General features: G+C 32.5%; 2 protein-coding genes and 2 pseudogenes across 2 annotated transcripts in view; 1 reads left to right on the top strand and 3 right to left on the bottom strand.

The window, feature by feature from the left end:
• Positions 1-5,926, top strand: part of LOC116339560 (neurogenic locus protein delta) — a 60,859-nt gene extending 54,933 nt beyond the window's left edge. Inside the window, exon 6 of the mRNA XM_031765513.1 lies at positions 1,822-5,926. Coding sequence (XP_031621373.1) covers positions 1,822-3,475 — 1,654 coding nt within the window. The 3' untranslated portion in view covers positions 3,476-5,926. The remainder of the gene's footprint in view (positions 1-1,821) is intronic.
• A 1,252-nt stretch (positions 5,927-7,178) lies between these two features.
• LOC116339673 lies at positions 7,179-9,483 on the bottom strand (annotated as a pseudogene).
• A 119-nt stretch (positions 9,484-9,602) lies between these two features.
• Positions 9,603-11,023, bottom strand: LOC116339672 (mitochondrial ribonuclease P protein 1 homolog). Its single transcript, XM_031765693.1, has 3 exons — positions 10,791-11,023; positions 10,400-10,710; positions 9,603-10,326 (listed from the first exon to the last, which is right to left on the bottom strand). The coding sequence occupies exons 1-3, from the start codon at positions 10,974-10,976 to the stop codon at positions 9,684-9,686; spliced, it is 1,140 nt and encodes a 379-aa protein (XP_031621553.1). The 5' UTR covers positions 10,977-11,023; the 3' UTR covers positions 9,603-9,683.
• Positions 11,024-11,162: 139 nt separating this feature from the next.
• LOC116339743 lies at positions 11,163-12,775 on the bottom strand (annotated as a pseudogene).
• Positions 12,776-17,180: the final 4,405 nt, after the last annotated feature.

Raw genomic sequence — 17,180 nt, 5'->3', positions numbered from 1 at the left:
GAACGATTGATGCCTCTGAACGGGAGAAAAAAGTTGAGAAAAAAATCTTAATCATTCTTGATTTTGTTTTAATATTTACATTCGGCGTAAAGCAAAGTTTAGGCTGTTTAATAAATGTGTGTTGTCAATGAATCATGAATAAACGAATGTCAATAGATTGATGCAATATACCAGCCACACATTTCATTTGACATGATTTGTTTCTTTCTTCCGAAAGTTTCAAAAGAAAAAGAAAGAGATTCCGTTTTGCATTCATTAAACGAACGGAAAAAAATGAACGAGGAACAAAAAAAAATTAACAACCACAGCAATTTGTCATTGCTGACAAAATGATACAAATGCGGCTCATGAAATTCGGTTATTGGCTCGGTTTTCTTACTCGTTCTGCTTTTTGGGATCGTTTCAATTCCTAATCGGTTTCCTCTTGCCGTCAACAATTCGTTTTTTTTTTCGTTTCATTTGAAAATTCTCTGTATTTATATTGTCCGTTTGAAGCGGTTGAGTGCGCGCGCGCATCATAACCACATAAAATGATTCTCAGGTTGATTGCTATACATAGCACTAGCTAATTAACCGCATTTTTCATGTTTTTGATCATTTTGTCGTTCGCTTCGTTTGACTTAATAAAATCTCTGAAATTCATCAAGCAAGCAAGCATTCAGCAACACTGTAATTTTATGAACATAATCCTGTGCCTTCAAATCTTCTCTCATTTTCTCCTCTCTCACTCTCTATATCATTTGTTAGTTGAGATGATGTGAAATTGCAAACACACTTCAAAACACACACACACACACAACATTCGGACTGGCCAAAATTTGAAAGACAAATTGTTTTCCTCACTAAATTATTGCAGCAATTAATGGCAGTTTAAGGAATGTTTGTTTTTTATTGCATCTTGTTGAACGAGCTGAAACAATCAAACAATTCGCAGAACATATATTTTGTGTGTTGGGTTTCATTATTTCTGGAGGAAACCGAAAAACAAACAAAAAAAGAACATTGTTTGAAATGGTCTCTGAAGTGAAGCTATTTTTATTGGTAAAATAAAAATTTCATCGCTTTATTAAGCCATTCGACATTTACTCGACACACACAAAATGAGGAGGATAAACATTGAAACATATAAACCGAATGAACACAAGGAAAAAAATGCCGTGTGTTAATTAAAAGCTTATTAAAATATGGAAACCGTTTCACAATTTCATGAAACAAACACATAAATGACGGCGACAGAACATAGAGATTGAATTTTCAAAAAGAGATAGAGAGAGATAATCAAACAATATTGGCGTTCGGTAAACAAAAACATAAAAAATTCTGTCTGAGTTGTTTATGTTTCGCACATTTTCATAATTTGAATGTCTTCATTTTCAGTTCGATAATTAAATATTTGCTTTGAATATTTGAAAATTGTTCATTTATTGTTTCATTCAAGCGGAAAACACTTGCATCGACAATATTGTTGTTGTTACCGTTTCTCTTTTGTTTGTCTGTTTGTTTTGGCATCTTATTTCGTGTGGCGTTTTCTCTTCGTCAACATTCCCATGTGCAATTAAAACCATGAATGCATCTCATCGCGAGCAATTTTTCATTTGTTTTGAATGTAAACAAAAAAAATCGTTTCCTCCATTATATCACACAAATAAAACAAATGGTCATTCTCTCTTCTTTGTCTCGTGTGTTTGTTTTAATGAGTTTTAATTTTATTGTGTGTCGTTTAATTTAATTAACTTTTGCAATAATAAATGTGTCTCATTAAAAAAAATCCATTCAAAATAATAATAACTGACCGTATGATTTCTTTTTTTGTAATTTCAGATGTAAAGCAGGTTGGAAGGGTGCCCATTGCGATCAATGTGAACCGTATCCAAATTGTCTTCACGGAACTTGTCAAAATCCATGGGAATGCCGTTGCAAAGAAGGTTGGGGTGGATTGCTGTGCAACCAAGATTTAAACTACTGCACAAATCATCGACCTTGCCAAAATGGTGGCACTTGCTTCAATACTGGTCCTGGATCATATACCTGTAATTGTCCGCCCGGTTTTACGGGCGAAGATTGTGACATCCAAATGGAAAGTTGTGTGGATAATCCATGTTTGAATGATGGAACCTGTATAGACGATCCATTTCGTAAATACTACCGATGCGAATGTCCAAACGGATGGTCAGGCAAACATTGTGAAGAGAAAACTGTAACATGCGCCGATAAACCATGTATCCATGGCAGTTGTAGCGACACATCAAATGGTATGATTTGCACATGTACGGCTGGCTACAGTGGCAAATTTTGCGATCTTCAAATGAACGAATGCAAACCGAATCCATGCAAAAATAATGGAAAATGCACAAACATTGAAAATGGTTTTAAATGCGACTGTCCGATGGGTTTTATTGGTGAAACATGTGAAGTGAATATTGACGATTGCGATGGAAATGTGTGCATGAATGGTGGCACATGCATTGACATGGTGAATCAATATCGATGTAAATGCGTGCCGGGATTTATTGGAACACGATGTGAAAATAAAGTCGATTTATGTTTGACAAAACCATGCGCAAATGGTGGTTCATGCATAAGCACTAACAACGACTATCGATGTACATGTCGTCTAGGTTTCACCGGTAAAGATTGCAGCATTGACATTGATGAATGCAAATCTATGCCATGCAAAAATGGCGGAACTTGTGTAAATCGGGTGAATAGCTATCAATGTGTTTGTCCAGGTGGTTTTCGTGGTCAACAATGCGAAGATGAAGCATCACATGTCTCAACGACTCAAGCTCATCAACTTCATCCAAATGATGGACTCAGCAAAGGACAAGTGGCGCTTATCGCAATTTTATCAATTGCCATGCCAATGGTGGTCATTGTTGCCGCATGTGTTGTATATTGTATGAAACGTAAGCGAAAGCGTGATCAAGAAAAAGAGGATGCCGAAGCTCGTAAACAAAATGAACGAAATGCAACAGCCACACTTCATCATGCAAATTCAATAAATTCATCGAAACGAAGCTCCAGCACTGGTCTTACATTTGATAATAGCAATCCAACAATTATAAAAAATACATGGGATAAAAGTGTAAACAATATTTCGAGTTCGGCAAGTGTTGATGAATGTTTGATGAATACTAGTTGCTATGGTACGAATTGTAATGAAACCGATTATTTTTCATCGTCGACCGCGGCTGCAGCTGGCACACAATGTGCGCCATTACAACGGGCCAAATCACAAAAACAATTAAACACCGATCCATCGTTAATGCATCGAGCCTCACAAATAATACACACAAAGGACTACATGAACGGAACGAATGGCGATCACAAAAGGATATCGTACATTGGCAATGGTAGCAATTGCAGTAATGGTAATACATCAAATTGTATGGCCAGCGATGCTCTGCTATGTTATACACCCGCCTCAACATCACCGCGAAAACCATTTGGCCTTTGTAATCCATCTCATATGTAGTGCTGTGCTATTAATATATAATAATTTAAATTGATAAATCACCCAACTTAAAATTTAAACAAAAAAAAACTAAAAAAAAAAAACAATGCAACAATCAATGCATTCAGAGAAAAAAAAAATCAGAAAAATAACAGATAATTTAATGGACACAATTTAGTTTTAGAGGGAATAATAATTTAAAGGCGACTATAAATAAGAAAGAACAAAACTGCGAATTAAAAGAAAATAAACATTTCTAGTTTTTTTACCACAATATTGCTTTCCATGATGATATGCATATTTTCCATAAAATGTTGTACCGAAACATTTTTTTTTCTTCATTTGTAAAATCGAATTTCTAACTCAATAGGAAGACTTAAACGAACGAAAACTTAAGCAAAATGCATTTAGTGTAATTTGATAAAAAGAAAATTAGATATAACCAACCAATAACAAATTGTAATTGATTATTCGAGTATATGGGACAGACCGAAAGAAATGGAAGGAGATGGATAGAAGAGTGAATGAGTGAAAGAGAATTTGAGTATATTGAATGACATAGAGATTGAGAAAGAGGGAGAATGCAACCTCGCCTTTAAAATTAGTACTATAAGAAAAAAAATTGTATTCATTAAAAAAAAAAAAAACATTTTGATTCAGACTGCACGGATAGAAAATACTGTATATGTTATGAGAAAAAGAAATTAACACTTTTTTCCAATTGTATTTAGAAGCAATGTAAAAATTGTAGAAAAAAACCTTTAACTCGTCAAATTTTACAATACTTTTTGTCACACTCAAATCGAGTCAAATAAATTCAAAAAATCAGATACAAATTAACACAACAAGTAGACAAAATACATATTAACGAAAAAAGACGAACGAAATGCGCTCAAATTTTGTATTATTGACTTTTTGCAATAAAATGGAGTACAGGCGTAATATGTTTGTGGTGAAAATATTCAAAAAAAAAAAAAAAAAACAATGTTATTATCTCTCGGTGTGTTAAAAGTCAGCGGCACGCATTTAAATTTTTCTAAAGAAAAAAAAGTAACATATGAATTAAGCGAAGAATACAAGTATCTCTATGATCAAACCAAATTTAGCGGATAGAAAAATTGAATAAGATAAAGTAATGCAAAAGCGTGGATAAATCGTGTAGAGATCAATCGAAAATCGATAGATTCTTTCTTCTTCTTTCATCGTTTGCATTCTCTGGTCAAAACTGACAAAAGAGCCACAAAAAAAATAATAATTTTGTGAACGAAGGGCATTCACACCATACAGTCATGTGTGTTTAACTATTTCACTATGCACAGTATGATGATGACGATAAAAGAGTGAAAGCATTGTTATTTACATAGAAGGAAAAATAACTGCTCACAAGAAAAAAAGAAAAAAAAAGAGAAACTGAAAAAAGTTTTACATTTTAAGTCATTGTCAGGTTAATTTATTCTCTAATATATTTCTCCTCTTTTTTATAAATTTTAATTTAAATACTATCGCATTATTATTATTTTTTAAATTTAATTATTATTACATTATTATTTTTTTAAAATTGCTAATATGCCACGATCGTAGGGTGTAAGCGAATGTAAATACTATTTGCTAAAGAATTTTTTTATGTAATGTCCGATAAATACTATTTCCGAACAATTTTAACTGATTTTTAAAACGAAATTGGATTTAGAATTGACTCAATGCTCGATTGAAATTCGTACGTTCCATTTGTGAATTTGAAAAGAAAAAAATAAGTCCATCTAATTGCCAATATTCACACCGATTGCATAAAAACCTGAATCATTTTTTTAATATATATATATCATTGTGATTATATTTTATTTATATTAATTTCATCCAAGCTTAGGATTTCATTGCAGAAATATACATATTCAGCTAGTTAAATCCACAACTCAATTTATGAACTACTACATACTAGATACAGTTCTCTTTTTTTATGGGCAAAGACATCTAAGTCAGAACATTTAAATCATGAATATTTTCGATTGAATAATTACTATGTTTCAATTTAGAGAGAGAGACTCAAGTTGTTTTGTATAATGCAGCGCATGTGCGCGTGATCGAATCATTATATCGCACTGTTTGTTAATTATTTATTCAATTATTTGTGCTATAGTAATGGCCATACAATTTTCCAATAGTTAAAATGCAGTTTGATGCTTGAATCACAATAATCAACACAACCGACAATATCAATTTGTTGCACCGCATTTCTTTTTTGTTTCTGTACTATTCAGACCTCACTTACATTACATATGTAGAACAGCAAATCAAATAAAAAAGAAAATGAAAAAAAAAAAACAAATGTTAAACGCAATTAAGAAACATAAGTAATTCATATTTTGTACCGCGATTTTTCCTTTTTTTTTTGAAAATCAATTTAATATTTAAAAGTGAGTATTTATACTATGAAATTCATCAGGAGAACAGGTCGAAATAGATACTCTGTAAATATGAATATGAATACTGAATGTTTTCTACATTGGAAAATCATTTTTAGACATTTTGCAAAGTTTTTTTTCTTCTCTCAACTTCTATTTAATATTTTTTTTTAATGTGTACATAGGAAATGAATTATCAACTTGAAAATTTGACATAAAATATATTCAAAAATATAAAAATATGAAAAAAATAAACATTATGTGTTGTTATTTTGTTGTTGAATTTTAGGTTTTGATAGGAAACTTTTTCTTGAGTACCTTTCGCAAAGTGTAAGTACCGGTAAATGCAGCTAATTTTATTTGATCTGTCAGCTCAGAGCTGAAATTCGCCACGACAACTTCAATAGCGAAAAATAACTCAAGATGAAAACTATTGTGTACAAAAATACCCGTGATTTGTCAGTAAAATGTCGCGGGGAAATGGAATCGATGAAAACCTCCTTGCTATAGGTAAATATAAATTTCATGTCTATATCTTCATGAGGTTATGAGTCGTGCTTCCCCGTTTACATCAAGAACTTTTGTCTTTAAACGCATAAAAAATGTACTTTAGACATCGATTTTCTTAAAAAAATTCAGAATCTTTAAAATACTGTAGATTGCCAAATGTCGAGACACGACCAAATGTCGGAATACCGAGAGGCGAATTGAAATTAAAAATTGAAAAATCAATATCAAATCTCTTTATTTTAATCCAAATTTTAATCAAAAATCTATTATTACTTTCACAAAATACGTTCAAAAAAAATTCGGCATTTTTATCACTTTTTCACGTCAAAAGTTAAACTATGTCATTTTGAGACAAGCCGGTAAAATGCATTTATATAAAAAAATAACTAATTTGGGAAAAAAAAAATGTCTGCGAATTGTAGATAGTTTAATTTAGTTATTGAACAGAAATATTGAAAATATAAAGAAAAACAATTATATTTATTTTCCATTTTTCACTGTAATATTATTCCGGAATAAATCGTCCAATTGCCGACACATAAAGCACCGAAGTTTCAAGTGAAATACTTTGGATTTGACAGATGTGACAGTTAAAGTCGTATTTGGATCATTGTGAAATTCAAACCAAAAATATTATAGATCAGTGAAATAACGTAATATTTTTAAATATTTTTGCCATTTTATTATGAAAAAATAAATAAAATTAAATATGCATCAAAAATATATCAATCTAATAATTTCAACTTCGATATTTTGTATTGTTTACCCTAGGGGGTAGACACGCAATCCAAAAGAACAAATCTATACGAAAAAAATAAATCTCTTTAAATTATTGCGAGTAAATTATAAATATTTCAAATCATTTTGAATTTTTTCGAATCATTTCAAATCACCGCTTGACAGTTCGTGTGACACTTTGCATGCATGTTATATAAAAAAAAATCAAGTTAAAGAATAAAAATACAAAGAGATTTAATATTTTCGAAATGTGTTTCATAAACGAAATATACTTGATTTTTTTAATTGAAAAAAGGTTTTTGCCTGCTTAAAAAAAAAATACAAATATTGATATAGAATTCTATGCTTTGTTTTAGTATTGTAAAGTCACTTGTCAAATAGATTTAAATCATTCAAATCACAAATGAATTATAACGAATCATTTGAATCATGTCTACCCCCTTGTGTTTACCTCAATGTAAAGAATGCGTTCATGAGCTGTCAAAACTTAAAGTTGTTCAAGTTTCGCAGTGGAAATTCATGAAATATGTCGAGATTTGGGAGCCGAGAATCGGACGACGAATATCCGACATTTGGAATTTTCGATGTTACTCGCGCTCACGTTTTTTCACAACAAAGAATGTAAGTGAGAGTGAAAAGCAAGAGAAGAGCTAACCAATGTCTCAAAATTTTCTCATATTAAAAAAAAAAAATCCCGTTTTTTTTTCAGTTTCAGCAAGACTAATTCGCAAAAGGACTGGAACAAATTCGATAAATATTTTCACCGGAAGATAATAAAACAAATGGACCCATGCATCGACCGCATCCAGACTGGATCTGACCATACCAAATCACAAAAGGCACCTTTGTACGGAATTTCTTGATTACGATCAATCATCCGAATTTGATCTAAAATTCCATCATTTTTATTACTATTTTTTATTTAAAGCATATTTCATAATCGAATTTTACCTAATGTTCGAATATCGGGACTTAAGCCACCGTGCACACACAGTATATCCTCGTCAATTAACTGTGATATGAAACCAAAGAGAGACACACAGAGAGAAAATCCATGAAAGTTCATTTCAAATAAAATTCAAATCAAAAAAATGATTTACTCACGGCTGCAATGGTCAATAAATCACACGACAACAATATTTCCATGCATTTGCGTTGCCATATTTGCTTAAACATTCATCATAGAAGCCATACACTTTGGTTATTTGTCTCGATGCATGATTTCCGCGTAAAAGTGTTATTTTGTCCGGGTATCGTGCCTATTTAATTAAGTAGAAGAATTTTCATTTATTATTATATTGCATTTATTTAAGAGCAAAAGCGTCATACCTTCAGCATCATACCTTCATCGTCGAGTCATTGTTTCTAAACTAAAGAAGCCATGATCAACGAAATCACTCATAAATATATAGTTTGTATCGGATACTGGGCCGCCTCATCGAAACGTCTCTTCCAAATCGTAAAACTAAAAAGAAAATTGATTCAAAAAAACGGATGGAATAGAAAGCAAAATGTTGATTAGCATCCAATTTTAGCACGAAACACAGTAGCACTAACACAATCAATTAACCATGATATTGCTTCTGTGATAACTCAAGTGGAGAATGTATATCAAGTCAAAAGTAAATGTCAGTGCAAAACACCCCACAATATAGAAATTTTGATGTCATGCGAATTAAATTATCGGCATGTAAATTCATCATCAAAGCACTCGAGTAAATTGAGTTAGTGTTTTTCTTTTGTTGTAATTTCATGATTTACAATAAAAATTTAATACAATCATTCATATGCGAATGGATGACATTTATCTGTGGCTGATGATGTTTTGTCTGTAAAGTCAATTTGTACACACACTGTACATGACACTCTTATTCAGTGTTTTTTTGTCTATTCCACATCTGAGTGCATTGCACACAAAAAAAGAGAATTAAAAAGAAACATTCCAATTGAAACATGAAACCCATTCATAATTGACGGAATCGTATGGATTGCAGTTGTAAATGAAATTCTTATCCATGTCATCTGTGTTCGATTTACACTATCACTATATCAATCGCAGCACTCACCTGATCGTGGATATCTCCACATACTAAATCACAAACTAAATCACATAATTGTTTGAGATCATTTTCAGGCAGGTATTTACACTCCCGTGATATTTATAACCATCTGTCCAGATCCGAGATGTTCAGCTAACACACCACACAACAACAACAACAAAAAGACAACCAAATTGTGAATTTTCTCTTCGCTGTCGTTCGATCGCTGTGTAATTTGCCTAGTTTTTTTTCTTCTCTTGTCTTTCTTTACTCTGCTTGGCTGCACTGTCTGATATGAAGTTTTTGCTAGTGATGGCTCTGCTTTGACATGTACATATGTGTTGACAGTACGAGCATTTTATTTTTTGAAAAAGTGAGGTTAAATTTGATCTCGTGGTAAATTTGAAATGAAAATCATGTATCATGATTAGCTTACGCACGAAGAAATTAAACTTTTAATTACATTGTTACTATCAGAGGTCTGATATTTTCATTTAAATTCTTTACTCCATTACATAAAAATACATTAAATGTCATTACTTAGTCCTCTGGTGTTTTATGCGTCGCCTCATGTTTTGTGCGTCGCCTTTCCTCTACTTCTTTAATTAATTTCCCTTTTTTCGAATATAAATACACACATTTCTCAATGATTTCCTTTAAATTTCGATTAACTTGATGTTCGCGTATAAAAGCCGCCACTGACGACATTGGCAGTTCTCGTGAATCGCCTGCCTTCAATCGCATATTATCTAGTGGCAATCGGGCTGTTCTGATGCCCATTTTTTTTGCTTTTGCCATTGTCAAAGGTTCGTTACGTCCAAAATCAACAATTCCACCGATTATGTATATGTCATCGAAATTATATTCCAGCACATTGTCACTGTCAGGCGTCAACATGACCAGTCGTTCTTTGGGAAACAGTTCTGTAAAGCATTCAGAATGGATTTCCGTCGGTGATTTTTTACTCAATAACGTTGGAATTTGTCCGCAAAGTGATTTTAAGACGACGCTATCCGGTGGTACACCACATAAATGCAAATCCATTGGTTTTTTGTGCGCTCGATTTTCGGCGTAAACTCGCTTCAAACCGGAAGACAATTTACTTCGCTCAAGATCCGTCATATGATTTTCGAATGACAAATCAATGACTAACTTTTGGCCATACAACTTTGATCTGAACATTCTAATTGCACAAAGAAAAAATGAAACAGAAATTATCTATCGGTAATGATGGGATTTTGTTTTCTTTTGCTTACTTTCGATTGATCCATTTATTGATTGATTGGCTGTTGATACGAAGGAATTGCGAATTATGACCAACCCCATATACTATATGAGGATTTGATGCACGTGTGGCTTGAACTTGTTCACGTAATCCACTCTTCGCATCCTTTGCCGCTTGTTTTTTTGCTTTCTGTTCGGCTTTTGCTTCCATTTTTACTAATAAATATCTGCAATATCTCTTTCTTTGATGCTTCGCATCGAGTCCACAAAGGTGTTGTAGTTGGTCTTCGGTGAGAAATTCCGGATCTATGCTTCTATAATTCAATCCATGCCAAAGATGTACCTAGAAACACACGATAGTTACTGCTTTTTATTCACTTATTCTTCGTCTAAAAACAAAATTATGGGAAAAATCGTATAAACCTCCGCAAGTCGATATCTTTTGAGTTTTTCCATTTGTTCATCTTCTGATTTTTCAGAAGCTTTCTTAGCTTTTTCGATCAATTCGGTGGATTGTAATCGCTTAATCATACATTGGTTTAGATGCGGCTGTAAAAAATGTTTGGAACCTAAAAAATTCCGAACATTATGCACAAAACCTCGAATCATTTTCAAAACTATAACAACGATACTGCGTCGTGTGCGAATATTGAACATAACCAATATTTCTGACGGTGGAATGTTTGCTGTTGACAGCTGCTACTGAATCGGTAAATTCCCGATAACAAATGAACCGAACGATTTAAAAACAAATATTATTTGAAAACATAAATAGTAAACACCGATTTTCGGGGAATTTTCTTTTTATGAAGTCTTTATTAAGTTTGAATAAGTTTTTTTTTTTGTTATAACGAATGTATGCAATTTTGTTTGGCTAATACAAATATGAAAATTAGGACTTATTAAAACGTTTCTGTTGTCTCAATCGATAAATGTCTTGTGCTGGTGGTGGTCTTGATGCGATTGTCTCGTCGTCACTATCATCATTGACTGGCAGCATTTTTCATTTTAAATCTTCGCCCGAATACGCACTATCTTCGACAATCCAGTGTACCGATTTGGCCAGATCAAATAGTTTTACATCACATCCATTATCGCTGGCATTCGGAACGGGTGAATCTGTGAACAAACCACAAAACAAAGTTGAATTTTTGTAAGAAAAAAAAATTAAATGCTCCAGAAAGCTTCGATGTATCTTACTTTCTGGCAATTTGATACGATTGAATAAGCGAATCAATTGCGACAAACGGACCGCGAAAGCATACCGGCGGTGGTAATTGAGAACAAAGTAAAGCCAAAGCCGGTGGTTGTGGGAAGGTTCCACCACCCAATACGGATATGGATTTGATTTTGGTTTGTACGGTATCATCTGCGAAAAATCGAGCCGAGGCAATTGACATACAATTTCCTCATTTTCAGCTTCTGTCTGCTTTGTGAATAGGCCGGTGTCCTAAAATGAAACAATTGTAATTAATGGTGTCTTTTGAATAAACAACATGTATTTTAATTGATTCGGTTGTCAGTAAATTGGATGATACAGTAACACAGCGCCAGCACCACCTACATTTTATTGGCGCTTCAATTTTCGATTTCATTTATTCTGTGATACGAATAAAGATCAGCAACGCATTGCATTCGCTGATGAAACTCTCATCTCGTGTCGAGATAGAAACCAAATTCGATTTGTGTCGTGTCATTTATTTCATTCACACATTTTATGAATACAGTACATTGCCAAATGTCGACACACGACCAAATGTCGGAATACCGAGAGGTGAATTGAAATTAAAAGTTGAACTTAAATTATGAAAGATCAATATCAAATCTCTTTATTATAATCCAAATTTTAATCAAAAATCAATAATTGCTTTCAAAAATTACGTTCGAAAAAAAATCGGCATTTCTATCACTTTTTCACGTCAAAAGTTAAACTATGTCATTTTGAGACAAGCCGGTAAAATGAATTTTTTAATATGAAAACATAACTACTTTGAGAAAAAAATAATGTCTGCGAATTGTAGATAGTTTAATTAACTTTTGAACAGAAATATTGAAAATATAAAGAAAATCAATAATATTTATTTTCCATTTTTCACTGTAACATTATTCCGGAATAAATCGTCCAATTGCCGACACATAAAGCACCGAAGTTTCAAGTGAAATACTTTGGATTTGACAGATGTGACAGTTAAAGTCGTATTTGGATCATTGTGAAATTCAAACCAAAAATATTATAGATCAGTGAAATAACGTAATATTTTTAAATATTTTTGCCATTTTACTATAGAAAAATAAATAAATTTAAATATGGAGCAAAAATATATCAATTTAATAATTTTAACTCCAATATTTTGTATTGTTTACGTCAATGTAAATAGTGCGTTCATGGGCTGTCAAAACTAAAAGTTTACAAGTTTCGTAGTGACAAAATATTATAAAGATGAGAAAAAATATTACAAAACAATACGGCAGAGTCTAAAGCGATTCATGGAAAAAATAAATATGAACAAATATTGAGATGGAATTAAATAAATACTTATCTGTTATTCATTTTATTGAGACTATATCTCTTCAAAATTATTTTGCGATTTGAATCGTAAGCGTTTAGTTTTTTTCCAAATTTTATTGATGTTTCGGTTTTGTTTTTGTTTGTTCCAGCGTCAAGTCCTTTTTATCGGTTCTGTAATAAAATGATTGAAAATCGCTATAGTAAATCCTTAATTTTTTCTTGCTTTTTTTTCGACTGTAAATTACCTCAAGATTGCACTGCACCAACTCTAAATTTTTTTCCGATTGGTTACCTTGCCAAATTCACCAATGAATTGGTTGAAGGATTCTTTATTACGTCCCAACCTATTTTCGACAATGAAATTGCGAAAAATGGGTTCAATGTTGGTATATGCCGGGAGCTTCGTCTGTGGCGGCATATTCATTTTGCTAATCTCTTTGGCGATTAACGTTCGTTTTTTAGACATTTTTTGTTTCCGAGATCTACAAGGATTTAATATTTAAATTTAAATAATTAATAGTTCAAAACAAAAAAAAAAATCCTTAAAAAATATTACCGTTTTATAGCTACGCTCAAGCAATTGAATGTTCGGAAATCTATTTTGTATTTCTTCAATATCTTCCGATATCCAATCTGCGAACGTTTCACCTCGTTTTTTATGAGAAATCTGGACACCTAGAAAAAAAAATAAAAATTTCCAAATAAATAAATATTTTTTATAAATAATTATTATTATAATTTTAATTATTAATAAATTTACTTTTTTCAAATAATCGATCGAGTATCGTTTGATCAGAACCTTCTTCTTCCGATCGATTGTGTGCAAATAGAACGGCACAACCTTGCTCGTCCAACTGACTGTTCCCGAAAATAATTATTCAATTTTCGTTATTGCGCCGATGTAATTTTGATTTCTAAAATAATAGTAAGCAGATTCATGTTTATCTACATAAATAAATATCTGTAAACATTCATTTTTAATAAATATTACCTAAACGTCAAACGAAAGTTCAGCGAACAAAGTAATGAAGAATGGTCGGGTAATTCGGCGACAAAGCGTTCCTCAAATCATTTTCGAGCTTTGGCCCAAAGGCAAAATTATTAGAAAAAACAATCGTGGCTGAATTGATTTTGCTTCTGTATTCATCGGCCAGGAAGACACCGTTGACCAATTCGAAATTGCTGTAAGTTTTTCCAAACCAGCGCATCCATGAACGAAACTTTGTTTCGATCCTCCGTGCATATCCTGATGGATATTCGGATCGTTCAATGCCGACACATGATTTTAGTTGGAGTGAACCGGCGACTTGCCCAACACCCGATCCCAAATCAATAAAACTATCGCTGGTCAATATCTCGAGTTTATCGATCATTTGAGAAATCGTATCAAAGGTCGATTCACCACTTCGGACGAAAATAGCTGGTATTGTTTTAATTTTTCCGGCTCATCCACGACCAAAGCATATACCATTGCGATCACGCGACGCGAAAGTTCACGAGATGCGAACTGATTCGTTCGTGAAGACATTCCCTATTTTGAATAAATATCAAGAGAAATTGTTTGAAAAATCTTCTTCGGCTTTGACAAATAAGAAAAGATCCAAATGAGAGCTCAATTAAACTTTTTGGGGTTTGTCCAATTGTGTTCATTTGAACATTCAAATAAATAAATAAAATAAAATCATTCGACTTACCGGTCCAGTGATCGCGTCAATCACTTTATTGTACTCCTTGCATAAATTGCGCACACTATCAAATGACTGCGGATCCACCTCGGAAATTAGATTTTTTATTTCCGGTATGTCTTCACATGCATGGCCGATATATTTTTCACAGCGGTAATACGTGCTTCCGACTACAATACTTCAAGCTCTTCACCGACATTCAAATTTCGAGCTGCATATGCAATGGCCACGTAAAATCCTCCCCGTCGATTCATTAAAATAAAGTGTAACAACACATTGTGGTTGTTTGTAGCCGTTCGCCTTATGAACGGACTTGGAGTAGTTCCATTGCGAATTATTTCAATTGCTGGAATATTGCAACCAGTTGGTTGTACGCCCAAATAAAACAACAAATGCAAATTTATGTGCTTGGAAAAGAGTGGAATAAATTCCCTCGTTAAAAACCAAGATCTTTTAATTCTCGTATGCCATTGGTCTATCCTTGATGTTGATTTTCTTGCCCCCTGTAAAATTATATTAGTTTCATTAAAATATCGTGTAAACATAATTCATTTCTGTGTTCAATAAACTCCAAAATAATTGGATGCAGTTCTCAATAAAAAAAATTGTAAAGAGAAATTTAATTTTTGCGTTTCGAATTCGCCTGAGCGATTAAATTTAAAAGTTACATATCAATGGATATGCGTGATACCATTGAATAAAGGTAGAAGAACACCAATATCAACGGTAAAAAAATGAAATATTCCCTTAAATAATCTTTTGTATAAAACTATTTAAATTTGGCAACTATTTTTATATTTTTTGCCACTGTTGATAAAAAACTTTCTTAAAGAATTTAGTGTTACTTTTTTGGTAAGGTATTGTGATGGCATAGAATTTCTGACATCTTTATAGCAAAGTTTCTATAAGTTTTGGGGGGTAAGATATTAGTACGTTCTATGTCGTACGCATAAATGGACTTTTTTTCACTGTTGTTAACAGAATATATATATATTCTATCTCTCTAAAATTGATATTTTCAATCAAAAAAGTACGGTAAAGAGGCATTTCTATACAATATAATTATGTACTTTAGGGTGTCCTAGGGAAAAATATAAAATAAATCAGCATAAATAAAATAAAACTAGAATAGAAATTATTAACTTACCTGAAAAAAATCATACAAAATGCTACCGTGTTCTCCTACACATGCGTGTGCGAATCACGCTTCAAATGTCCTTCTGTGTAACCTCCCCTATTTTAAGTGTTTCCGTTTATTTTGTCTCTTTTTTTATTTTTGGATCCGATTTGATTCCACCAGATTCAATGTCAATCCAATTGCCAATCTAATTTTTAGGTTATAGAGTATTTGGAATAAATCGAACGATCGCCATATAAACATTAAACACCCAACAAAAAAATTAAAAAAAATTCTCAGTGGTAGTTAGCTTTATTCATAGACAATCCGAAAACACATTTACAGTACACTGAATGGACCATTGTCTTCGATTTTTCGAAGTATGTATCGAACCTTCAAAATCATGCTTTGGCAGACCGATTTGTCCATTTCATTCAACTTTCTCTCAATCCATCCAACCAATTGTTGCACGTTTCAAGTATTTTGGACCTTCGCCTATAACATGCATCCAAAAACAGACAAGAAATAATTAATTTGGTGTCTTTTTGTGAAGTTTAAGAAATTGTCCTTTTTTCATGGAAATGCTATTTTTTAAGAAGTGAGTGTAGTTTTTTCTGCTTGCAAAGCAAGTAATGGAGGTTTAACCTAACGTTTCAGCATTAAATTTTCGAATAATGGCTCTAAAACACCTTTCAAAGAAGATCCTACCATACAAACACCCCTTTATCGTTCGTAGTTCGGGTTGTCGACGTCTCTAGCCTTATATAGTAGTGCCCTAACATTATCAATGCAAAAGAAACCACTTGCACTTTATTTGTGGTTCGATATAGCGATGAATGTTTCACTATGCAAAATGATGAATTTTTCAGTGCAGCATGCAATAAGGTGAAGAAAACAGCCAATTTTTGACACCCTTTGGAATTTTTTCGTAACTTATTGTGCTGATTACTAATGATCGTGTCTGAATCTATTGTTTTAGTTCAAATTTGGATGTGCTGTAACCATAAGAATTACCAAAAATGAATGTTTGCTTGACCAACCCGATTTTTAGCACTTGGTGACAGTATTGAAAGTTTTGAGCACTCAGATTGGAAATACAACCGGACTTTTTGCTTTTTCTAGAACCTTTACATTCATATTAAATCCATGAAACACGATACATGATTCGAAAACAGATTGGTTCATCTATAGACACATGCAGAATTTTTTTTGAACTTAGCTGTCCAAAACCATTTGAGACACTTTTTCGTAAATCCAATTTGTATGCCATCGTGAATGAATATGATTGAATGGTTTGTGTTTGACAGTAAAGCAGAGGTACCGTTCTATGTGCTATGTGCAGGGTTGAATTTATTCCAAAAACTTATGCAACAGATGTTACATAGATTTTGGTCAAAAAATAAAAAAAGAGACAAAATAAACGAAACACTTAAAATACTATTTAATTTAAAAAGTTAATAATAATAATTTATTTATTTAGATTTCTCCATAAAAACAACGTT

Source organism: Contarinia nasturtii, unplaced genomic scaffold (assembly GCF_009176525.2).
Source record: "Contarinia nasturtii isolate CC-2019 unplaced genomic scaffold, AAFC_CNas_1.1 Cnas_scaffold_533, whole genome shotgun sequence".
Classification (NCBI taxonomy): Eukaryota; Metazoa; Arthropoda; class Insecta; order Diptera; family Cecidomyiidae; genus Contarinia; species Contarinia nasturtii.
This window is presented reverse-complemented; position numbering and strand designations above follow the sequence as displayed.

What these genes read in the sequence shown, in the direction of transcription:
- LOC116339672 (XM_031765693.1), bottom strand. Translation starts at nt 10,976, where the DNA reads ATGATTCGAGGTTTTGTGCATAATGTTCGGAATTTTTTAGGTTCCAAA. An exon ending in AAAGATATCGACTTGCGGAG is followed by an intron (nt 10,711 to 10,790) that starts GTTTATACGATT and finishes GTGTGTTTCTAG; the next exon opens with GTACATCTTTGGCATGGATT. An exon ending in AATAAATGGATCAATCGAAA is followed by an intron (nt 10,327 to 10,399) that starts GTAAGCAAAAGA and finishes TTGTGCAATTAG; the next exon opens with AATGTTCAGATCAAAGTTGT.